The sequence below is a fragment of the Varroa jacobsoni genome, unplaced genomic scaffold (genome assembly GCF_002532875.2).
Source record: "Varroa jacobsoni isolate VJ856 unplaced genomic scaffold, vjacob_1.0 scaffold_212, whole genome shotgun sequence".
In the NCBI taxonomy this organism is placed as follows: domain Eukaryota; kingdom Metazoa; phylum Arthropoda; class Arachnida; order Mesostigmata; family Varroidae; genus Varroa; species Varroa jacobsoni.
This window is the reverse complement of record NW_019213114.1, coordinates 71,966-96,903: the sequence shown is the minus strand read 5'-3', so window position 1 is coordinate 96,903 and position 24,938 is coordinate 71,966. Positions and strand designations below refer to the sequence as shown.

Here is a 24,938-nt window from a genome sequence, read left to right as displayed (position 1 = left end):
GGAACTGTGGCGCCGGAAAAAATGTTGTCCACTTGCTGAGTTAGTGCCTCGTCAAGAGCACATTTTATTTATTTGACAATTACTTTTTTCCGCTTCTTGCAATAGTGTTATTGTGTAAAATGCGGAAGGGTCTCATTGCCTTGCAGAAGGTACTTTGTTAATTCTACAAACGCAACAGGGCTGAACATCCTATTTGCACTATCTTTAATGGGTTCCATAACTGCAAAAACGCCATAATTTTGCACGACTTACTGAATACCCCATAGGTTTCATACTGGAAAAGGTCGAGCGCTGACCAATGCTACTTCGGTCTAGATTTTCGCTCAAGACGAAGTGAATTATGTTTCGTTTCCTCAAGAAATACTATGGTGATTCCGTTATTCAAATAAAGCGGCTAATACGCTTAACAGAAACACTGACATATACAGCTTTCCATGATAATGCTGCCACGGTACTCAAACAGTAGAGATTTGACGACCTCCTAACTCTTCGTGGAGCTTTTATACTATAGATGGGGTTCATTCTTTACTCGAGCAAGGCAAACGCCATTTCTTTTTTGACGTCTTTGAAAGACACGTACGACTGTCTTTCTCTTCACTGCTGTACACTTCTAGTGTTACCTGATCGTGCAGGACTATCATTAGAACAAGAATCATCATGTCACATCTACCTGTATAACTGGCCACAAGGGAACCCGTTCGAATGAGCAACACCACTTGTGAGCGATCTGGCATAATATGAGTATAATATGCATGGCAATGATGATCTATACTTGTTTGTGGGAGCAGTTCCGAATGCTCACCACGGCTGTGTTCAGACAAAGGTTGTTATCTATAATGCGTAATATAGAGACGCTTTATGAATTTACCGATAATTAGAATACAAGAGAATAGCTTCGCACAGCGGGCCATTAAGGACATCCACTCTCTATGTTTCGAGTATCGCTGTTAGGCATTTCATCAGACGGCTGGCTTCCACAACGAGACAAGGTGTGTCTATCCAGACCTAACCTGGACCACAACGTAGCAGGCATGTACGTTGCCTACTAGGGACATGGCGAAGATAGAGTAGTAGAAACGTCCATCCGATCCGACCAAGGAACGTTGCACCGCTACGTTTTTTTATAGGCAAAGGAAGCGAAGTACCGGAATCGGTCGTAGACTTTTATATATCTATCTATATATATATATATATATATATATATACTGGATAAGGCAAAAGTGTTTTTACAATTGGTGGCAGAAGATGCGCGAATTAATAATATTCTTATATAATTTCTATACTCCTATAATACTATGTTATGTCTCGATCAGCTGCATGCACAACGTATGTGCAATATTAAGTTATTACTATGTTACAAGCATTTCAAAGGTTACTCTGATACCAGTCTCCAAAACCGTTTATGACTACCGCAGATTGGAAATATAGTAACTCTATCGCACCGCAACATAGTATTATACTACTACTAGATGGACCCATGCGCTTTGCCTCACATCTGTGTTACTATTTATTTATGTAATTTGCTAATATTACATCCAAATTATCCTAATCTAGAATACTGACCAGCAGTTACTTCATTCGGATTATTCCGCCCCACCCAACCTGTCACGCTTTGGCGGTTACTTCGTCAGCCTGTTCTGCTATGAACGGATTCGAGTTTAAGTCTTAGAAATATAGGCAAATGGGGCAGCCTTTGGTCGATTTTTAATGAGCGTCGTGATTGTTTTCTAATCTGTTGTTCCTTTATAATCAGAAACTGAATATGTCATGAACATGTCGTGATGATTTTATCTCCACTTAGTATGAGATTTTATATTTTATTTTCTTAAAGAGTTTTTCTTAAAGAGGAAACAACTAAGTTGTGGAAAAGACGTTATATATAATAATTATAGGTTCATTATGAATTGCTTCTTGAGCTTTGATATTTTTAGTTCGATTTCTAGTGAAGATTTCTCATAAAGGTCTATATAAATTTCCATACTTATTTGAACCCTTTAAGAACCGCGGGTCGCACAAGGCGTAATGCTCGAGTTCATAATCTGAGTGGGGGCTTTGTCTTGAGCTAGAACACTGTCATCCTCATTCGTATTGCACAAACGTCACGCCGTCGATCTACTTGTAGCCTACTTGTGAAGACTTTATAACGGCCGTAGTGATTTCCGACCTCGCTCGGCCATGGCTCTGGTGTTCCTAACGCTGGCAAGGCACCATACATTGCATCTATTGAAGTTTTTATCCCTCGACATAACTTGAGTGTTGGATGAGGTCAGTTGTACGTCCAGATAAGTTTTTTTTTTTAAATTAGGAGTGCCAGTTACGTCCTCTGTGGACGGTGCCCTACCTTGAGATAACATCAATCCTCTTAGACCGGGTAGGGAACCGGGAAAGCCACGAACGGCACAGGTTTGAACTCGTGGACGATGGACCTTTCATATGAACCTGCAATTGCAATGAACAAGTTTTAATCATCTGGTTATTTCTGCACAAGTTCAGGCGAAATGTATACTGTAAACGCTCTGTTACTCCAGCAAAATTACGTGTGTTGGAGCTGTCGACCCCGGCTAGCAGCACTGATTAATATCGCAATCGTCTCTGTCTCGTTCCATAGAGCCTTAGCACTTTGTTATTGCGCGACAATGTAAACATGATGTATAAGCCGGCCGTGTCGTATTTAACACACAATTCTGATGCTAGCGACAACTGTACCAAACTGTCACAGGTATCATTAAGTCAACAACAATTAATACTACGAACGACGATGAACTATAGGGCAAAGTTACCTACAAATGCTTCAATTTGTTTTTGCAAGTTTGAGCAAAGGCACTTCACTCGGAAGAAAAATACAACAAGCTACTAAACAACGTAAATTAGAAGTGCCATTATCCCGCCTGAAACATATTTATGACTATTATGGTTAGGAAATAAGCGATCCTTCCTTTCAAACCTGTCGAGGAATGGTTGCAAGTTTAACACTTTAAAAACGGCTTATTGGTTCGTATATTCCTATAGTCGAAGGGTTAGTTAGACTGGGATTCAATACCTCTCATAAGCGAGTGATTTTTGACGTGTGAGTCTTACAGGTCAGGAGTTCACGGTGGAATGCTGACCTTAATTTTCAAAAAGAAGTACTTTATGGATTGCCTCTTGACTATTCTATGTGAAAGTATTTACCATGCCGAGAATTTTCCAGCCAAAAAAATCGTAGGCTTAATTTTCTCGAGTTGGGGTTTGTTGGCCGGTTTCTCAAGATTTGAGAAGACCAGCGCCTTACAACATTCTTAGACTTGATCACCTCTGTTTGATCCTATCGAGCTCGTTTAATAAGATGCAAAAGACACGGCTTCGATGACTGACTTAATATAGTTCTGTAAGTACATAGTGTCAAATGTACCACTATTATAATATGTAGCAAATTACTAATTTCAATAGACTCTGATAGTTATACTCGTAAAACACAATGCATATATGTTGTAAGATCTAGGAAACGAGCGGCGCATTGCCTCTACTTAAAGAGCCAGCGTAACAAAGACTGAGAGAGCCGTTAGCAAGAAGAAGCGGTTTTATATGCGGCGTGCCAGCGACAGCGTCATCCCAGTTTGCCTGTTATTGCTACTGCTGCATGATAAGCTGACTGGTCGGTCGTTCGTGCTTTGCGTGCAGTTGCAGAAGGTGGCGGCAATGAAAGCCTATTATACAATTGGGTCAATCGGTAAAACCATTAAGAACAGACATGAGATAATAAATTTGCGAGCGAACCCAGTTTGACCTGCTTTGTTCTTAACCAGCTGAATGATCTTTTCAAACTGAGTTTATCGCATTCAGCCTCTGGAAAGCGGAACAGAACCTATATACTTCGTACTATTTTACGGCCCAGTCTACGGACAACGTTAGATGCTGGTTGCAGCGCGAGCTTCACTTATCGGGCATATTATTTATACGTAAAGATGCGTACTGTGAGCTTGTATTTGTTGAATGAGTAAGCCTTATAGGTTTCTGTTAAATAATTCCAATATAAGGCAGTAAAGGTGCAATTTTGCAATTATTGGCTCCGCAGTCAGTATAGTTGAAACGTCAGTACAGTCCCTAATTCGAGGGAACGGATTGGTAAATATAAGACGACGAACATTGAAGTTTACCGGGGTCGAAACAAAAATCTACGAAAATTAGAATGTTATCATCAAGACCTATATTGCATATAGAGTGTTTAATTCTAAGGCCATTACAAAATTTTTATCTAGTTTATTCAGAGGAAGATTTCTCTTGCGTATACCCATTGCATATACGAGTGTCTGCGAAATGCCTCAATAATTCTGCCATTACTGGTTTGCGCAAGTCGATTGTTTTATTCTAAACTGGGTGATACGCGTAGTGACTACAGAGGTGCGCGAAACGATTGATAGCGAAATTAAGCCTGCTTTTGCCATGTCATATCCCTAAATCTAATAGATAAAAAAATCCCTAGACAGATGAAGACAAGAGAGAGTCTTCGTTGCTCACCTCTTAAGGCAGGCACAAGGTTACAATTATATGCAACCCTAATGCAATATCTTAAATATTATTTTGCTATGCTGGAAGCATACTACAAAGTATTATCATTAAACTTATTTTATTATTTTATTTAAAAGCGCAATTGACCATGTAACTGTCTCAACCAACTAAAGGGCAATTCCTTCTCCTATGTTTTGAATAAGTCACGTGTATCGTATCGTATCGTGCATCATCTTTAATTCTCTTCGGATTTAACACTAAAACGTCTGCGGACCAAGCAGGTCCTAAATTCGTTTTCCGTCATAAATATTTACCCTGTACACGGGTGGTCAACAAAGCTGTCATGTGAGTGATGATGTATTCTTATTTTAGTAGAGTTGAGTTAAAAATACAGAATTGCTAGCAGTTCGTACGCTGTTGCTTTGATACGGACATTATCGTACAGAATGCGTCATAAGTTAGTACTTAATTTCAACTCCTCCGAAATCGAAGTTCTGTCGTTCGCGCAAATCATACCATCGCATCATTACAGATCACGAACGATGCCGTGTTTATTGCGCCAGTACCTTGCAATTATATGTCTGCAAACACAGGGGGCACGCATAAACGTGGAAACAAAATACAACCATTGGACGCACCCTATTGCACTTTAAACGTATACGTTATGACATGATAACAGGGTATCATGGAAATATAAAGATAACATAAGGCTGCCTTCGTCTAGTTTTTACTGTAATCATTTACATATTTAACAGATGTCAAATGAACGTTCTAACTCTCTAGAGACTTCTGGCTCATTCTGTATGTCTATATATATATATATATATATACTCTGTCAATATCACTGAGATTCTTTGTTTTTTTCGCTTTAATCACTGAAATTTGGTCATAACGACTTATGTTCACCCGCCATTATTAGTAGTAGAAGAAAACCAGTTCTTCCCAGAACAAAACAATCTGGACAACTCATCATGACAGAAAATGGTGCATCGTTTCCGGCATTTGAGGGAAGATCTGTCATTCTGCAATGTCTGCTTGTAAGACGAACCCTCATTAAAATTGTAAATTTTGAATTAACCCGAATAAACAGTGTATAATATCGACGATGGGTATACAACTGCAGAAGAAACAGAAGCTGGTTCCAGCACAGCGGAGAGGAAAATGTTACTCAAGAAAGAACGGAGTGAAGTCGAGAAGAGAAATCAATGCTGTACAAAATTTCTACGTTTCTTATGATCTTTTTATTTCAATTAAAGCACTAACGAAGAGATTTGATGTGAGTGGGGGTCTTGTTTATGAATGTGTCAGGTATACGTAACTTTTTTTTGTTTTCTAAAAATGCAGACAGATGCTTTCAGGAGCCGAAGAGATCTGATTGATGTCATTTGCTTTTAAGTATTGTCAAAAATAAGAAGACATGTAGCACTCAATTTTCTTCGATGGATAAATATCTCCTGGCGTGCTTCCGATACAGAGCATGTGCCTATTACGGGAAAAGGCAAATTTTCGGCCAGTGTTCATGTTCTGAGTGCAGTGTCCAGCGAAAAGGACGATTCGTCACATCTTCGGCAAAGGTAAACGAATAAAATAAGTTTATCTGCATGTTCTACGAACTGTTGTGCAACTGTCGCGCGTCTCCCAACAAGGTGGTGCACGGGCCCATACTCGCCAATTAGGACCAAATTGGGTGCCTGATAATAGAAGCATGGTCTGCAATAAGCACATACGGCCGCCGAACAACTCAGATTGACTCCGCTGCATCACTACATATGGAGTATATTTGAGCGAGCATGCCACAAGTCTCAACATGAAAAGGTAGCACATTTGTAAAAAAACATTTGAAAAGAACCTGCGAACGGTTTAGGACCCAAAGTTAAGATGTGATCGTGATCGATGACGGTAATATTGAATAAATGTGACCATCAGACATGACACCTTTCGTGCATAAGGAAACCGTTGAAATATATTTGCTTTTGTTTAGATACGGTCTAGGAAAAGAATCCGGATTTAGTTGCCACATATTGTATATATGGAAAACTAGGGCGGAAACCAACTGCTTCATTGCTCGTAGTAAACAAAGAATACTCGGTAATGTGTAATATATGGTAACTATTCAAATTCGCATCGTGTTAGTAAGATTGGCTTCAACTGTTTCGGTCTTTGTATTGTCTTCACGATGTTGATGTGCAAGCATTATTAGTTAGCCAAGTCGTCTTCACCTCTAACTTGGCGTCTGCAAGTGATTAATAAAATGTTTATCAACATAGTTTTTATATGAAAACAAATTTTCCTAGGATAACAACTCTGGTACACATTTCGGAGAGATGCTTCGTTTCGTATAAGACATTTTCGATGGGCGTTCGAACGCAAGGACGGCTTGGTAGCTTTAATTGATTGATTTCTTCTTCATAGTTGTATTAGTTTAAATATAGTTCGGTCAATAGGAACAACAAGGGGGATTATATATCAGTCGAGTGTCCAGCGCCTGGATACGATAACAGTCAAAAAGAACATCTATCTATCTATCGTCACCCATTCATCTGCTCCGTAAACCTGCCTGCTGAACAAAGACCACGACAGGTTTTCCAAAACGATGCGCTTTCTATTGGGTATCACACGCAGAGCTACATGCGAGCCAAAAATTAATATAGCTTGTTGTAAAATTGATATGAATATAATGTCACCTCTTTTAGCGAAAGGTTAACTCGAATTTTCGAGTTCTGAGGCATATTTTGATGTGCACAAAATGCGTCTGTATTAGTCAATCCGTATGGCTGTTAGGAAACAGGTGATATAGAGGATGACACTGTTTACTTCATATACCCGTCTGTTGTTATATGCGGGTAACAAAGGTTCGATTCCAACCTGTACAGAAAATACAATGAATCGTGATAGTCTTTATTAATTATTGCTAAACGTTTGGCTTAGGCATGTTTACGTTTAAGGCAAATATCGGCACCACGAGAAAACTGAAAAAACTATTAGCGATAGGAATAGATAAGCCTGCTAGACTATGGTATGCTGCTTAGTGCGATCGATCGCGTCGTGCGCATACTGGATCAAGTAACTACATAACGGGCAACGGGCGATTCGATATACAGTGCAGAAGATCTGTTGGTCATTGGCCTACCCTTGGCTAGGAAGGCCTCACAACGTTCGAATCTAATGTCGGACCCCAAGTAAATTATAGGCTCAGAATCTCTGGTTCACTGTCGATTAGAGGCGTTTTCTCTAGAACTGGTGATGTTTGTTACTGACCTCGCACTGTCGTATTTCCTGCGGTGGCGCCGTGTGCGTTCTCTGGCGGGGCACGAGGATATCAGCGTCGTTGGGCAGCGCGTTACGTGCCATACCGCCCCTTTCGGCACCACCACCCTGGAATGGCTGCGACGGCAGAGGTGAGGCGATGGCAGAAACAACAGTGCGGCAGTTGCGGCAGTAGCAGAAGCATTATCATCGTCATCATTGTTATGACAGGCAGCGACGTCGTCGTCGTCGTCGTCGTCGAGACGCGCGGCGTATATGTACCAAATTGCGTTTAGCATCACCAACAATAGCAATAACACCACAAAAGTGACATAGAATAGGATGCGGCGCGAGCATAGTGTAGTAAAGACCACAACGGGAAAGCAAAGCGAGGCGGCGGTGGCGCAACGTTAAAAAGGATATGGTATGTGCGCTAGCGACTCAAAGAGGGGTTCGAGGGCAGCAGGGAGAGTGAGTAAAGTACAAGGTTGGCAGGCGGTAAAAAACGCCACGCGGCGCTGGATGAAGAGGAATGTTTGAGGTTCCCGCATCCCGCAAACGATTGAGGACAAAGAAGAAAGCAGGGAAGGAAATGCAAAATCAGGGACGAAAAGAAAGACAGGGATAGATGGACAGGCAGGGGCAAAACGAGATGCGAGAGAAGGAGCAACGGCCAACGATATGGAGGGAAACCGGCAACCGGAGAAAGAGCGAATTCGATTAAGTCGCCAAATTGATAATGCCACGCCATCTTTTCCGGGATTTCCTTATTTTAGCAGGAATCCTTTATTTTACCTCCGTTGCGTGATTTTCCTATACTTAGGATGCTAGTAGCTGGGAGAGAAAGGAGCAAAAGGGGAGAGTGCAAAAGAAAATGAGCCAAAACAGTGACAGCCTAAACAGCCACATTGTTTCACTCCAGCAAAGGACTTTCAGAGTTGGCTAGAGCAGATGCAAATGGCCGCTGCGGTAGTGAGATGAAACTGACATGACAGCAGAAAAAGAAACCCAATACTTCGGTGGAATATGGAAACTACTATTCGCCATTGCCATTCTCGGGCTTCGAAAGGAACAAAGGGAGTAAATTAGCGAGGATGCTCTAAGTCTTGATAGCTTTACAACGCTTAACGATTGTTTACGACGCTACGACGTAATCAACTAAAGCGCGCAACGCTTTAAAAAATCGAGAGATACCAATCTGGCTCGCCAATAGGAAATAGAGATGCGTAAACGTGAATGCCACTGCAACAACAATTGCAGTGTACTACGCTTGCGGGCTTCTAGTATCATTGTTGCCTACAGCTGGCAACAATGATACCATTAGAATAAAACTAGTACTGCTAGCGTTTTGCCGAGTGAGTCGAACACGTAAAGAATAAGCACAACGAAGACAGTATAGAATAACCTAGTCTATAAATAAATAAACAAACCAGTACAGTCTCTTCGAGTTCAGAAGGTTAGACAATATATGTACTGCGTATACGTTGTTATTATTAATATAAGACAGTTACGTAGTACTCATTAACAAGCAAATTGGCACTTACCATAGCGAAGGCTTCATCGCAGTGGTCGATGGCGCTTTGGTTGTTCTCAAGGCCCGCGGCTGCGATCGAAGCAGGCAGAAGCCACTTCTGCCGCTGCTGGCTTGCCTGCGGCACAGACTATAACCGTTGCAGGGTACACATATCGGATTGAATAGCAAGCAAGCGTACGGGCGATTTGTCATAAGATTACGTATTATAAACAGTTGTGAGATTTATCATAATGTGATTATTATTGTTATTATAGCCATAGGTGGAGGAATACAACGTTTATTTATTTGTTCAGTCACGAAGTGCATCATCGTCGCAGCGATTACCATCGTTAACATTGTACGCCATTTTACCAGTTTATTAACGAGTGACGAATAGCGGCCAGAAACAACGTGGCAAAAGCAAGCGATAGCGCCGTAGTCAACCACCGTCATGGTCATCGTGGTTTCATCGTATTGTGTGAACACGCCGCAAGTACAAATCCACCATATCGTGACAGACAAGCGTGATTGAGATAAGAGGAGGGGGGCAATATCCACACCGACAACGTCCCCCAGAACCCCCATGTCGTGCCCACCAGACGTCGGAACAAAGTCCGCCAACAGGTCAACCAGACCCGAGAACGATTATGAAAGAGCATTTGAGGAAGACAAAAGCAGCGGACGGGCTCGGATTAGTCAGTAAATCAGCGTCCGGACCGATAATTGGAATTGCCATCGTTATTGTGGTCGGAGTTGTAGCCATCGGCCGGCACGCAGCGGTTTTGTTATTGTGTTACACATGTCCATTTTCCATCCGATGATTTTTATTCATGCAAATTCCACGGTCAATCGTTGGTTTCGGTGGTGGAATTATGACAGGGTCATTGAGATCGTTCGAGATTGTTGTTTGAGACAGCCGGAAGCCGGGAGTCAATGACGTGTCAATCGGGAACATCGCCGAAGTGGTGAACGAGGCCAGTGCCATTATCGTCAACGACGGTAGTGGCATCATCAAGATAGTCGGCACACGCACGCCAAATGCACGAAGCCAACCACGCGAACGAAAATCAAAAACCGTTTTCAACCGTTAGTTTGTTGTTGTTTAGTTGAAGTGAGGTTGAAAAACGCGGGTCGCGTTCGAATAGAAACGAAGACTAGGACGAAAGAAAGGTGCATTCATAAGAGTCTACAAGTTGTGGAAAAGGGGAAAAATAATTTGTGGTGAGGAACCGTAAGCCTACTAAAGCGTCGAAAGGAAGGATTGAAGTTCGTTGAGATAAAACAAAGTATTCGAATTTTAGAGATTGACAAACTTGGAATTATGTCTTTGTCTACCAATATTATATAAGGCACGATACATCGGGTGGGCTAGGACTACCCTAAATGCCAGATAATTATCAACAGTCACGAATCGCTCAATACTGATCATATTGAATGTGGTTAGAGTTCTGTCAGACGTACCAGTGATTTAGAATAGGGATCCAAAATGCTTTGATGAATACCCAATTACAGATGTATGTCAAAGTCATCTACCTTTGTTTGCACAGAATACGCTTCAAGTTCTTTCCGGAGATATACTGAAGAGGCTATTTAACAATATGGAACAGAAAAAGAACAATGAAGTCTTTCGCGTTTGTGAATCAGAAGGGCGTGACGAATAGGCTATTAAGGCAGGTAAGGCAGCCGTACTGCTAATATGCCGACGTACTATGATGTGATATTATTATTACATACAAAGCAACATGGAGATGATGAAAAAGACCGTTAAGCGCTGGGCTTCATTCGCGGTTATCATTTCTGACAGGTGAAAACAACACAGCTGGAACAGATAGGCCAACCTCGTCAGCATGCATTATGGACGGTTTTGAAGAATTCATTTTGGCAAACGATGCATTTCTCTACAGAAAAAAAACTTAAACCGAGTCATTAGCGTCGATAAAGTTATGAGCTGAAAGGCTAATGAATAGTAGCTCATTTCAAAACGGCTCTCTAAACCAAAAATCCTCAGATTTTGATATGCTATTCCGGCATACCCGGCGGAAAAATGGGTATTGCAGAAATAGCTCTACGATGCCTGAATGTGGATCTATAATATTCAGTCATAGAATCATTTAAAGGTCATAGTCTTCACTCTAGATGGCAGGTTCATATATAGCGATCTTCTCGTGCTTAACAAATCAATGACATAAGTAAAAATGCTTCCCTTGTCTATATTGTTTACTTAACTAAATCAACAGAAAAATCATAACATGTAGTCATGAGGAATGCATTCATTCATTCATTCATAGAAAGGCCGCAGGTTGAAATTCGCTCGTGCTTACAGCATGCTACGAATGAACCGCTAGAGAACAAACGTATATTGATGTTATTGTGTGTCGTATTGTGTGAATTCGAAAGGGAATACCGACCTGCTTGTGGATGTTCTGCCTCCTCTGATCGGACCGAGAAGCGTAGTTTACAAGGGCGAACTCAAGTAGTGCCCCAAATACGAAGGTCAGGCACACGCCCGTCCACACGTCAATGGCCTTTGTGTAGGACACGGGCGGTAACGAAGCATTGATGCCTGATGATATATCAACATTAAAAAGCAAAGCAGCACTTTCGACAGTTACTGAAACGTATTTCGGCATGTACGTAGACCAGTTTGCCGTCTAGTTTTAGAATCAAATTTGATTCTGCACTGCGGGGGTCATCAATTTAAGCCAAGCGAATATAGACAAACGCGTCTCTCGGCTTCGATAAAAAAAAAAGTAATGTTTTTTCACAGAACTACTTATCTAGAACCTACTTCGGCCCTCGCATAAATTGCCTATGCCGATTTTTGAGATTTAACCAAGTTTTCTCGCTGGAGCACGCCACAAGTGACGTACTGTTCGTTATTATTAAGCCAGTAGTTTGGCAAGATTATAACAATACCATTGTGTCAAAAGACCGTATCCGTTTTCCGATATATCCGCCCATGGAAGTTTTGTAGATCATATAGAAAATCGTCCATGTTTTTATTAAGTAGATGTGGCAGGAAATAAAAGAGATGATCGTGTGATTGAGTTGGTTCGGGCTGGATTACTAGTGACAATGCTCATCCCAGTAAAGGTCTAGTTGTTTTTTGGATGTATACAAGGTATGTGCGAAAAAAAAAACCCCTTTCTGATAGAAAGATAGAAATCCGTCTTTAATTGCTTTGTCAACCGGATTGTACGTCTTAGTTTTCGCAGACTTGGCTACAGCGATAAGTTTATTAGGCAGAAATAATTGAGATAGCATCATGCTATTTCAACCGCACCAAATTCAGGTCATAACGTTCTTGAAGTGACGCTTAACATCGCGAAGCTCGGTGGAAAGCATTACGCATCACTTCAAGTGGCTATAGTTGGATCTACAGAGTGCTTCAGCTTCGAGAGTTTAACGTGTTTTTTGACGTACAGATGGATCCAAACGATTTTGTTTAATGCACAGAAAATACTCCACATTTTTTTCAGTGAAGCCTATGGGCTTCCATCCTCAAGCGCCACCCCTAACGACGTAAAGTTCGTTGCAAGACGCCCAAGTTATGACTGATGGTGGGGTTCGATCGAAAAGTTCTTTTTAGTTGAAAAAATACACCTAGTAGGACCTACACGCACGGCATATCCTGACAGAAGTCTGCGCTAGTCTTTTCCCTTACAGAACTAGAAGATTATTCTATGACTACCTAGAGCTATCTCTATCGTTTTAATCTTTGAGCGGCCGCAACAGAAACTGTAAAAAAAAACAATAAATAAATAAATAAATAGGTTTGAAGCTCATTTAAGTCTGTGCTGGCAAAGCACTTTTCTATCTGGCATTTATAGCTTTTCTGTTAGAAACTAGCCCAGTAATGCAAAAAAATCGGCATAAATTTATGCAGGGACGCAATACCATTATTGAAAGTGTATTGTACCTGTTTTTAGACGTAGGACCTTTCTCACTTGGAAAATTTGTCGTGCCGAGTGTTGACAAGGCCATAGGTAGAAAACAAAACTACGTGAGCGAAGGCCTTTTGTTACAATGCTGAGCCAATTTATTTAGATTTAAACCTTAGCATTGATTTTGCTAATTCGCTACCCTACATCGCAAAAAAGAAATGGCAAATTTTTTACCGTTGACCTTATGAGCTGCACAGCAGATGAGGATGTTCTACCAGGAGTTGGTTCTAAGTTAGGGCAATGGAAACAAAACTAATCAGCGCTCATCTAGGCAAATTGTTTAGAGGTCAAAAAAAGTGCAGGGTCATCAACAAATAATGTACGACTCCTTTTGATTAGTAGTCTCTAGTTAAAGACTAGATACCGTCCATGGTGCGCCTTTCGACCTGATTCGTATACACAGAACTCAAGAAGAAAAACTTAATCTAACTATCTATAGCTAAGTCAAAATAGAAAACTATGTTATCTTTAGGAGCTTTGCGCCATTTGTTGAAAAAGTCATGACAGTGCACAAATTGCTGAATACATTAAATAAAACAAACTGCCCATATTTCTGTTATAAAGGTTGTAATAAAGACCCTTGTTCCAAACCTACGTATTCATTAGTCGGGCACAAGCTGGAACCATCGGCACACCAGTTAAACCACTCCGGCGATTGCTAGATTTGAACTCGAAACACAATTACCCTAATAATGAAGTTGAGTCAGAGTCTTTTCACTTCCAGGACTTGTCCAGCATAGTGACAGTCAGTATAAGCATATAGGCATCATTGTTTAGCAAACATCGTTACCCTATTCGTCTTCTAATAAAATTCTCGGTATTTTCTGTTATATTCCAAAACACGAAGCAGAATAGGCTGCTATAGGGAACAAGCAGTCTGCATAAGTGGTTTATTTGAAATGAGCAAGTATGGATTTGAGCAGTTGGTATATGCGATAATCAAAAACCGCCCGAACGAAGAGGTCGACGATAAATTTAATTGCCATAGTCAAGTACATAAACTCTTCAAACGTATTTTCATTTGGATGTCCAAAGGTGCAGGAAACACCTTCTGTTGCGAAATTCAGTAAGAGCATGATGGGTTTATTGAGAAACATATTTTCGGGTCATCCACATATTCGATATATCTGACGCAAACAAATATATGATTATTTTGTCCGACATTATGATTGTAACTAAGCCAAATTAACATAAAATGTTTTTCCTTGACTAGTTTTATAATAAAATAGTAGTACTTTATAAATCAACTTATGTCTAAATATTTGGATGCTTTACGTGGGACGCTCCTACCGGAGATTTGTGTCGCCATTGTAAGTAACGTAGTCACTCCTAGCGAAACCCGCGCTGGAATGGATGTTGGATCTAGCCAGAAGGACACCCATGATACGACGACCAGCATGCAGCACGGGATGTAGATTTGAATTAGGTAGTATGAAAACTCTCGTTTGAAGACCAGATCGACCTGTAAGAAAAACTGCAGCTTACTGTTGCTTGTGTTTAGCTAAGAAATAAATCTATCTATTACTAGACGTTTACGCAGTCCGATAAGTCGAAATTTTGCCACTCCAGGTACCATAATACACCCAAAACTAACATCGCGCCATTATAAGATTTATCTGCCCTCGATTGAACTCGCGGTCGATCTTTTCAAAATCAATCTCTTAAGTGTGTCAACTCAGGAACATAATTCAAAATATTCGTGCTCAATTGAACAGTAAGCTTTAGCACGCTCTAATCAAGCGTTACGACTTCATAGGCTAGAATAATTCTTGGGAACATTTCCGTATAGCTCCAGCGGTTCAATAGGCAGTCCTATACAAGGACCTACATGAAAAGTAGACGTGCCTCAACTCAGGCGTGAAGTTGAGAGCCAGCTGTTGTATCTTGCTTATTTTTGTTTGAATCCGTATTATTCTCTCTACTTATTTTTCATCTTGGACAAAAGCGTGTTTAAAAAATAAATGTACCTGTCAGCGGCACCTGCTCACTAGCTATCTTATCAAGCCGCTCTACTCTATAACACAGGGGCCGTTATAATTTATTATAACCGAGCCGAGAAATTCAAATTGACTCTATCTAGAAACGGGTCTGTTCGACATGATGCCGCGTCTGTCCACTTGCCCTGCTGAGTACTGTATTTATCTTAGCGACTTCTGGCTTCGCTTCTCCGCTGCGATGTTTTCAATCTACTTGAGCATTTTATACTATATTGGTCTCATACTAGACTATTCTTTATAAGAATAATTCAGCTTCTGTAAGCGACGAAGGTGATCGGCTGGTTCGTTGCTTCCGAGAGCTCCATGAGAGAAGTGTATTCTTTTATTTCCTGTTTTAGCTCGCTGGCCCTATGTTGGTGTGGCTGAAATGCCCTGTGTTAGCGGCTAGACACGAGTGATCACACGTTAGCTGCTACAGTGGATACAGCTTTACAGTGGCAGTAATTCGAAAAAGAGAGGGAAGGAGTTTAGGGGTTGCTGTCTTGGTTTGAAAACCGCCTGCCAAACTGCCATCACACGCGCCCACTCGAGTGTGACGTATTCCTCAGTTCCGTTGGGCTTTCTTAGATCGAAGGTTGAGCCGGCTCCGATTCCTTCTGCAGTGCTCCTTATTACAGCCCTCTGCTCGTGTTAGTCTCTGCTGGTCCATTCAGTAAGTACATAGATACCTGCAAACTCGGCCGGGGGGGGATCTATTTGCTGTGCCTCTTCTACTACTGGGCTAGTGCTACGAAAATTAAGCGGCCAAGGTCGACCAACCGGTAGGGGATTTGCTGCCAACAAGCAAATGTCAATTGCAGCTTATGCGCTTGTGTGGCCTTTTAACGCGTTTCTGCGCGGGCATGCTGAGCGAGCAGACAGGGACAGACTTCGCTGCACAAATAGATGGACTATGACGGAGTGGCGTAACAGTTGTAGGTCAGTTTGACTTGCTTTGTGGAAACGGATGTCGGGGACAGTTCCTCGGACAAAAACCGATTTCTACAAAGCAGGAGGTAGGCACACAGAGAGCAGGAACATCGCGATCATTCGGCGGACGTATGCAATTAGAAACAGGCTGCTGTATATAGAACCTACAAACAAAGACGACAGACCCAGCTTAATCATTCTGTTAGACAAAAGTCCTTTTAGCGGTCCATTTCAGCATCTTGGAAGGTGCCTGTCAGCAATAATAAGTTATCCTTCACGAAACTCTAGGTTTGACAATTGTGTCGCACCAGGGCATTAGTCATCCAGAGAGGCCTGCTCTGACCTGTCCGTGTGTATGTTAACCGCACTGACTTGTAAGCAAGATCTAGTAAACATTTCATTAATAATGATCGACCTTAATGCATAGATTACAACCAGTACAGTTGGTAAGAATTTTATGCGGCAAACGAATCCTACGACTGTATTTCACAACATTCGAACAACACCACAGAGGACGCCAGATCGCATAACCAAGTGACCAAGCTAAAAACAAGCAAATAAATAGTAGTAAAGATCTATGCAATTATGATAGTGCGTATTTTTCACCATAGAAGTACATAATTCCTGGTTGTGAGCTAGGCGGACTTTGCATAAGCATCCAGTTTATTCGTCCGACTTGCTGCTTAATCTATTTTTTTCCTTTTCGCTCTCGTCCTGGCGGTCCTGAGCGACCAGGTCTCGCCCACCTTTTCATTAGGATGTCGACAAACACATCCATACTATAAACTCACAAACAAAGATCGAAATACGACCTCGACTCAAGGTTCCGTCAACATTTACCTCCCGTGCAGGCTCACTAGGAGCTGTCATTGCTCCGGGAGGGAGTTTGTCAGCTGAGGCTGGTGGCTGCGCCGTTGCTGTTGCCGCTAAAAGCTTCCTGACTTTTTACATGTTAAAACTCCTATCTAAGAAGCGAGCTGACTGATCAAACGAAAGACTCTGAGGTGGAGCCGAAAAACGTGGGTGGGTCTTTCAAAAAGATTCTTTTAATTCCTTTGTTATTACGAATGCTGTCCTAATTGTCCGGAGAAATAAGCTTCCGGGTTTGTCGATTGATGAAGTTTTAGCCGTGTAATACCAACGGCGGGGGGGGGGGGGGTATCTGTTGCACCTGCGTGGGCGTCTGTACGTGTCACTTACCTTGAGGCAACTGTACTCTCCAGTGTTAGTTCTACTGGTGCAGTAGTCAGTGTTGAATCTCTCAAGCGTAAAGCGAGGCAGGTGGAGGTTTTTAGTCACCTGCACTGGGTCGCCCTCTTTCCATAGGAAAACGAGGTCTTCAGTTGTGTAGCCATCTACAATGAACGCAGAGATTATAGCAAAAGACTTTTACTTGTAGTACGTGTACTAGTGTCTATACAGTTATCGATCCGTAGGGGACGGCAGCAGACAACGAATGAAGCAGGGACACGTCTAAAGTACAAGAACGAAGAGGTGCGGGGTCGGGTGACGTAGAAAACCACGCTGAAGGAGTGTTATCAGGAAGAAGGCGACTGATGTGACATGATGGCTGTTAGGGAAGGAGCTAGTGCTTTTAGTTGCTTGTGCGGTGTGAAAATCCCGAAACAGGCTCCAGAGTAATACAACGACTCGAAAAACTCGCAAGAGGCTGCTGCTCCGACGACGGTGGAGGCAACAGCAATTGCAGCAGACCCGAAGGAAAAGACTTTAGAGCGCCAAGGGCAAGCAAAAAAAAGGGTACGCGCAGATAGGGAAGTTCTTTTTACAACTATCGACATGAACGCGACAGTATCGGTACCAGCGAACAGATGCAATATTACTCGAAAGAAAAAATCTTAGAGAAGCTTTAGTGGCTTATTGTAGGCATGTGGGGAACCAGAAGGGGCAAGCGGGACTGGCTATTCACCCAAAAAAGCAGGAGCAAAGCAGGGATGCTTGCGGTGTTGTAGGCTGCTTCCTGCTCAAATTGCAAACTTTCGTCGCCGTAAAACGAAGGAGCAACGGAGGAGATAAAGCAGTGAGTAAAGAGAATCCTCAAACAGCGCTAGGAAATGACGGCAACGATCCTTTCTGGGCCAAGCGTTACTTCTGTGCATCGCTTCTTGTCTGTGTCATGCTTGCATGGCGATTGTCTTGGGCGGAGAGGGCATGCTTGCGTCGGCGAACACGGGAAGGAGAAAAAAGAAGGAAGATTTGGGAACGATGACGATCTGGTAATCTAGCAATCCGACTTTGGCAGTCAAAAGAAAAAGGCAAGTGCTTTCGACGACTTCCCCAGGCGATCTTCAGTGGGGATGTCCGCCTCGCATTTCGAGGTCGCTATCCCGGTCCTATTTGCGTCTGTGACAATTTCAACCTGCTGTTTCAGTTTAACAAGGAGGACGACAGGGAGCAGCAGAGAAACGGGTAAGTGGTTGCAAGGGTAGGATGAAATGCCGTTGACAATACGAGTGCAGTGCACCCGTCCTGTTATACAGCAGGCAGACAAGCTTTTGACGGAATAAAGCAGTATATGAGCAGGGCCCATGGCAGTTTTTTGGCAGGTGGTAGATGATTTGCGAGCGTCACGTTTCCGGATGCACAACAACTGTCGAGTGGTTATGTTTGACGTTCTATTCCGGTAAGCGCGAATCTGAGGAGCTACGGTTACCTAGACTCTGACGAGCGGGTGCTGTAGGAACCTTAGGTGAACAAAATGTAGAAGAGATCGAGTGACCTGGTACTCACATGATGCCATTAGTATAGAGCAAATTTGTTTGTCGAGGGGATAGAATTTGAGGTTCATGGGGCAGCTGAGCACCAGGGAGATGCGAATACTGAACAGGACGTCTCCATTAGGGTAAATCCTGTAAAATAAGGACATGTATAGAAAGTTGATATATTATTTGTACATATAGTTGCCAGGTAAACGCCATTTAGATGTAAAACATATACCTGAGGCATTTTTAATGATAATAATAATATTGATTTTATAGCTCAGTGTGGTCTTACGAGGAAAAAATTAATTTAAGGAGAAAATCAGTGAAGACAAGTGCGGTCGGTTAGCTGAAGCTAGTTCAGTTTGGCCGTAATGGAAAATCCACTCTCGGTTGGTGCGTCGACTTCGTTACCGAATTCGGGAACGTTCGGTCGATCTTGGACAAACGGTTGGACGTCCATCCAACGGAGGTGAAAGTCTAGGAGCAATGAGAGGCCGAGGAAAGAAGTCGAAACGAGATCGCCGGACCAGAACGATGTGTTCTGTGTAAAGCAGCAGCAACAGTAGAGCGCAGTCCAATGGGTCACGTCGCCGTAGGCAAACAAGAATTGCGTTATCCGGTTCGGCAGCTGCCGGTGGCTTCGCCGGCGCTACCACTGCTGCGAGCTAGTACCACTCTGTCGGAAAGATATGCGAAGTCGACAGTGCTACTTCGATTCAACCCCACAACTCTTCCATCACTGACTGTGAACCGAACATTCGGCTGACAAACTTCCCCTGGAAGCTCAACCCTAAAAGAAATAAGCTTCCGGACAAGCAAGGACTGGCTTAACGCTAAATGAAAAAATAGCAGTTAGAACATCGGAATATATGGTAGGTGTTTGATGGTTGTTACCTTACTAGCCAATATTCATAACATAGGACGTTAAGTATTTTTAGGAATTACCTTAATCACATCGATCAGTTTCTGAACTTTATAATTTCAGGTATATCCTCAAACCAGAACCTCAATGCTAAATGTCATACCATATCGAATTTATCTGCTCGATGTTATATTGGCTTTAGAACTATATTTCATAGAACAACTATGTTCAACTTGGCGCGTCGTGATTGTCAACTTACTTTGCATTTAAAGCAACAACTTCTAACATTTCAGCTATACGTTGTTTACACCTCATGTAAATTTTCCACCTTACGTGTTCATTTAAAAACAAGGTCTTTATCTCATCATATATGCATATAAAGTCTGAACCCAGGTAATTTTCCAGCACGACAAAGCGCTGCTATTTAGAAGGCCACTTGTTCGCACTTTACCTGTGTACCGCATGCTTATTGAAACGGATACTGAATATTCAATTGCTTCTTCTGTCAGAACAGTTGATCTAAAGCTGGGCACTTTTGAGTTATTTCACCCTTCTATTTCTACATATGGCCCAGCACACTAAAGCGTAGGTCCTCTGCACACTAAAGCTTTCTGGCTCTAATTGAAGGTTCACTGCTTTCTAAATAACTATTCTTCCCAAGTACACTTTAAGACAACTTTCTAAGTTCGTTAAGTGCCGATACAGTTTACAATGCTTGAGTCACGTGTATGCAACTGGGAATACAGCAACGCCTATTCAACTGACCTGAGTAGCACGTTGGGCACAATAATTTGATGTAGGTGACCCTCTTTCTCATTCGAGAAGAACAAATCCGGTTGCCATAGTTTCTTTTGGTCAGTCAACGTTAGATATCGGATCTGGCCACCAAGGTCGTCGTATTGTAAACGCTCATCTCGCCACTGTTGCCGGAACGTCAGCTGCACTGTGTATTCCTGCAAACGAAGGCCAGCACAAGGTACAGGAGTAATTAAGTTTGGTCGAATATTGTATTTGCGGATATAGCAAAACAATGGGCGGAAATTAGATGTTGCCGCCTCAGCCTCCGCTGCCGTTGTCGTGGCTAGTTTTATCGTTGTCGTAGTCTACGCTAGTTCGTCGCTTAACGCTTTGTGGTCGACCAAGCTGAGGTTGCGCAGACGGACGGGCGGGCAAAAGGCCGAATGTACCCAACGATCAGTGCGGCGCAGAGAACCGACAAACGCTCCCTAAGGTTAATTCGATTTTTTCGTCGAGTACCGAGTGAGTCCCTTGCTGGATGCAAACTCATACATGTCTAAATGAAGAGGTAAGTGTAAATGGAGGCAGCCAAATGAGACTAGTTACGGCCAGCCGTTCGCTTTATTTGGTCATGAACGGTTGCGGTAGTTTTATTACAGACGGACCGACAGAGCTACGCGCTAACTAGCTGCTTGTAAAGGAGTCGAATAAAAAAAAACATCACAGCGCCCCTTTTCTAGCTCTAATCTATCAAAAGCATCTCTAGCGTGAATTTCTAGTTAGATATATAGCATCTAGAGTTGCAATCGATCAATTTGTCTATCTTTAATTTATGATATGACAATATGGGACAATGAACTCTTCATTCTGGTTTTGAGACATTTTGTTGTATCGGCTCTTTGTACCACTTCTTGAGATTTGAACTTACCAAACAGTGCTCGGCTGTTTTGACTTAGCAATAATTTAATAGTTAGCTAGGACGCCTTCCCCATCCAAGTAATACACGTTTGAAAATTAGGACCAGAATCGCAGATCTGCTCATTGGATCACTTACGACGGTGGCGATAACGATGGATCTCGAAGTTATCCATTACCAGCCAGCTTGCTTTCCTTCTTTTTAACTCACCTTTAAAATGAGCCGTATCTTATTTCATTCCAATACGTTTCCTTTTCAGCGTAGACGAACCTTGCTGCCGTTAACAAGCCGACGTCGACAAGATTCTATCGCCGAAGTAAACTTCCTCCAGACGGAGCTTCTTTCATAAGCCTAAATAGTACCCACATTCTCATGAAATCCATGGCCACGTATGATGATTCTATGCAATGGCTAGCGCTCTATTGCAATAACACTCGTCAGAGAAGAGTGGATTGAGAAGGCCCGTGACCCTTTCCAATCAAGTCATTCTATAGGAGCGTAGGTATTCCAGAAAGCCCTCGGCGGCAGCGACACCGATTCTGTTACAACCAGCAACGCTCGGCAGAAGCAGTGGATATATTACAGCAAAGCGTTCACTCAGTGAAGGGTGGAGACCTTTTATTACTCTGCGCTTTCATGCCACTTGCCCGCTCTTTTCTGCCCATGCAGCTCATCTCAGCTAGTACAGTTGCTAACCAAACATGGGGATCAGGTTTTCTAGTAAGAGGAAACACTCAACTACTACTAGTACCACCAAGCGCTACTAATCTTCATTATAAAGTTCATATATGGATGCTCGTCCTTGCCATTTGTCAAGGCTTGCTGCGTCTATACTACCCCAATACAACGGTATAATAATCATAGTGGCGCGAAAATCTAGATCCTTCTAATATGACAAGCTGTGTCGATTTAAAGGGACACCGGGTACGTTTTTTCGTTCCTAAGTTTGCTTGGCAATATTTTTAAATGCATATCCTGATATATGAATGGCATATCAAGAGTATGCCATATGGTGTTCTTGTACATTGTGAAATGCTGCTAGCTGTAACACTGCTTGATGCCGATAAGGCTAGAGCTTTATCACACGTTTCTAACAAGCATGCGTAAACACTGCGGCCCATGTGACGGGGCAGTATAACACGTGCTATAGTATTCATCGTGAAACCAAACGTCTCACCAACTTGGTACTCCGCATTTAATGAAAGGTCTATAATACGTACAGAATAATTCCATTACATTTTTCAATATGTAGGTGGCAGAGGGCTTAGCAAGTCAAATTTAATACAAACCCTTTGGCACACCAGATCGAATCTTATATTAGCATTGATATATTTTTAGGGCGCCACCGCGCGTGTTTTTATGTGCTCGTTTTTAGCGGTAGCGTCTATATATCCTCCGCTACTGCGGAAATATTCGTGGTGGCAGTAAATTGAGAATAAGAACTAGTGTCTGCTCTGGTTTGGCCTGGCCTGGCTTTTCTGTCCTTGCCGCCAGCGCTTCCGCCCCTCTCGTCGATATGCGTCGTTGCCTTATTGCGTAAACGGACCACGAACAACAGGATCTATTTGCTACTTGTAAATTTTCCGTCTGCCTGCAAGGCGTCTATCCAAAGGATAGCGTAAAAGATGCTCAGGTCGCGTTGGTCCACTTGGCTGTCCAGACTGTTGTGGAAGGAGTTTAGTAGCCGCAGTTAACTTGTCAGTCAACAGCCCGCGAAGAAGGGCAGCCAGTTAGCCAGAGTCAGTTTAACGGTTCCATCTGTGTAGACGCAGTGGGCCGAAAAGTCTGCCAGTCAAACACGATTTAGTGTATTCGACGAACAAGTCGAGGCGATTTGGGGCTGATCGTATGCACGTGTGCGTGCACATGCGAAGCGTGAGCACGTAAGAAAGTAAATGAGAAAAAGGAAAAGAACGAACGGATGGACCACTTCTTACCATGGTGACGTCGTCGATCTTTCCGATGCTACGGATATAGATGTTCACGCGGACGAGCGCTGGTCCATCGGTGTTGTTGATGCCCATAGGCCGGATGCGAGAGTCGTAGCGGCCCAAACCGATGATCGAATCGAGAATTCTCTTTTCGATTGCGCGGAAGTTTGCTTTACCCCTGCGAATTTGTAACATCGACAGATGCTATTAGTCTCATCCTTGTTTAATATCTCTGATCTGAGTTCATGCAGCTTATTTTTTGGGGGGGGGGGGGTACAAAATAAGCGTAAAACAAATCAAATTATATTTTAGAAAATTAGCTTTAGATGGGCTCAAGGGAAGTGAACGTTAACGTAAGAGCAAGCGTACTATATATACAGCAACGATGATTTATTACCCTCAAACACAGGAAGGTAACCAGTAATAGGTGAAGGAAGGTGCTGACATATCAATCACTAAAATAGATAAGTGAGATGTGTCGGAGGATCAAGGATACTCTTTTGAGATGTTACCAAACACGAAAGCCAGTCTCTATGCAGTCTATGGCGACGGAGAAAATAACGCCGGCGAACACTTTTGCTTTAAAACTGAAGTAACGACAAGTTAAATTCGAATTCGCAAAGCTGGTGCTATTTGGGCCTAATACGTCACCTTGGAGGTGACACGCTCAACCATTAGAGCGGCCCTGCTTTATTGGCATTTGTGGAAAAAGTGGCTAAAGGAGGCTGGAGGCCGATATTAGAATGGAGGAATCAAAAAAGAGGAAGCGGCAACAGTCTGCTTTCTTATCGGTAACTTTCTTTTTTATTTTTTTTCTTGGACTTCTTGTAGCGTTTCCATTGCCTTCTTAGTTTGAACATTACGATTACTGAAGAAACGCGCCGACACGTAGCGAGGCCGCTGATGGTGTGATGTCTAAGAGGAATCGCTGCGTGAATGATAAAAAATTTTCGAACTGACTGGAAGTGATTCGCTCGGAAAAAGGATCGTTTTGGTGACAGCTTGTTTCTAGAGGCGGAAGAGATGAATGAACTGTTGTCCGCGTCTTTCCTCCGTGCGTCGGCGATTGGCTTCACTTTTTCGCTTCCGTCGGAGGTGTACCTCTTCTATGGCGCTCACTAATGCCAATTTCGTCAGAACGGCTCAATTTCAGACGTAAAAGACGACGACCTTTCTTTCTGCTTTATCCCATGTCCAATCATTTCTCCTCACTCATTCAGCCTTTCTTATATTGAACTATTGGATGCCAAAACGTTCTGTAGGCGAGTCCATCGCTCGTTTCTCTCGGCAGCACTTTAACTTCGAATCTCAAGCTATAGACTTGCGGCAACGCTCGATCCGTATAGCATCGGCGAGGCTAAAAATTCCATAACAAATTTTCGTGCTAGTGCCATTCATACGATTCACTCCGCATAGCTTCACAAGATACGCAGCCGATAGCCAACTAAGTATATTGTTTCTTTTAGCGATATTTTCGACCGCTTGTTTACATTTCGTATAAACCCATCTTTGGCCTACGCGACTGTTTCTAATTGCTCTTTACTGAAAACCTCCCGTGTTGTGTTAGAAAGCCCAACCTGAAACCGAAATGATGCCTTTCTGTTCCTAATCTAGTGATCTGCGCAGGGTACCACTTTGACACTTGCTTACGTATTCAGATAATTAAATTACCTG

General features: G+C 42.6%; 1 protein-coding gene across 6 annotated transcripts in view; it reads right to left on the bottom strand.

Annotated features, from left to right (window-relative positions):
- LOC111273669 (glutamate-gated chloride channel) overlaps positions 1 to 24,938 on the bottom strand; it is an 80,269-nt gene that overhangs the window by 9,647 nt on the left and 45,684 nt on the right. For 4 of the 6 annotated variants that reach the window (XM_022855495.2, XM_022855493.2, XM_022855500.2 and 1 more), the window contains 9 exons: positions 23,271 to 23,442; positions 20,445 to 20,632; positions 18,846 to 18,964; positions 17,298 to 17,452; positions 14,482 to 14,653; positions 11,656 to 11,810; positions 9,279 to 9,395; positions 7,747 to 7,872; positions 2,342 to 2,439 (listed from right to left, as the gene is read on the bottom strand). In XM_022855495.2, coding sequence (XP_022711230.1) covers positions 2,342 to 2,439; positions 7,747 to 7,872; positions 9,279 to 9,395; positions 11,656 to 11,810; positions 14,482 to 14,653; positions 17,298 to 17,452; positions 18,846 to 18,964; positions 20,445 to 20,632; positions 23,271 to 23,442 — 1,302 coding nt within the window. The remainder of the gene's footprint in view (positions 1 to 2,341; positions 2,440 to 7,746; positions 7,873 to 9,278; positions 9,396 to 11,655; positions 11,811 to 14,481; positions 14,654 to 17,297; positions 17,453 to 18,845; positions 18,965 to 20,444; positions 20,633 to 23,270; positions 23,443 to 24,938) is intronic. The other 2 variants (XM_022855494.2, XM_022855499.2) reach the window with 2 other exon arrangements.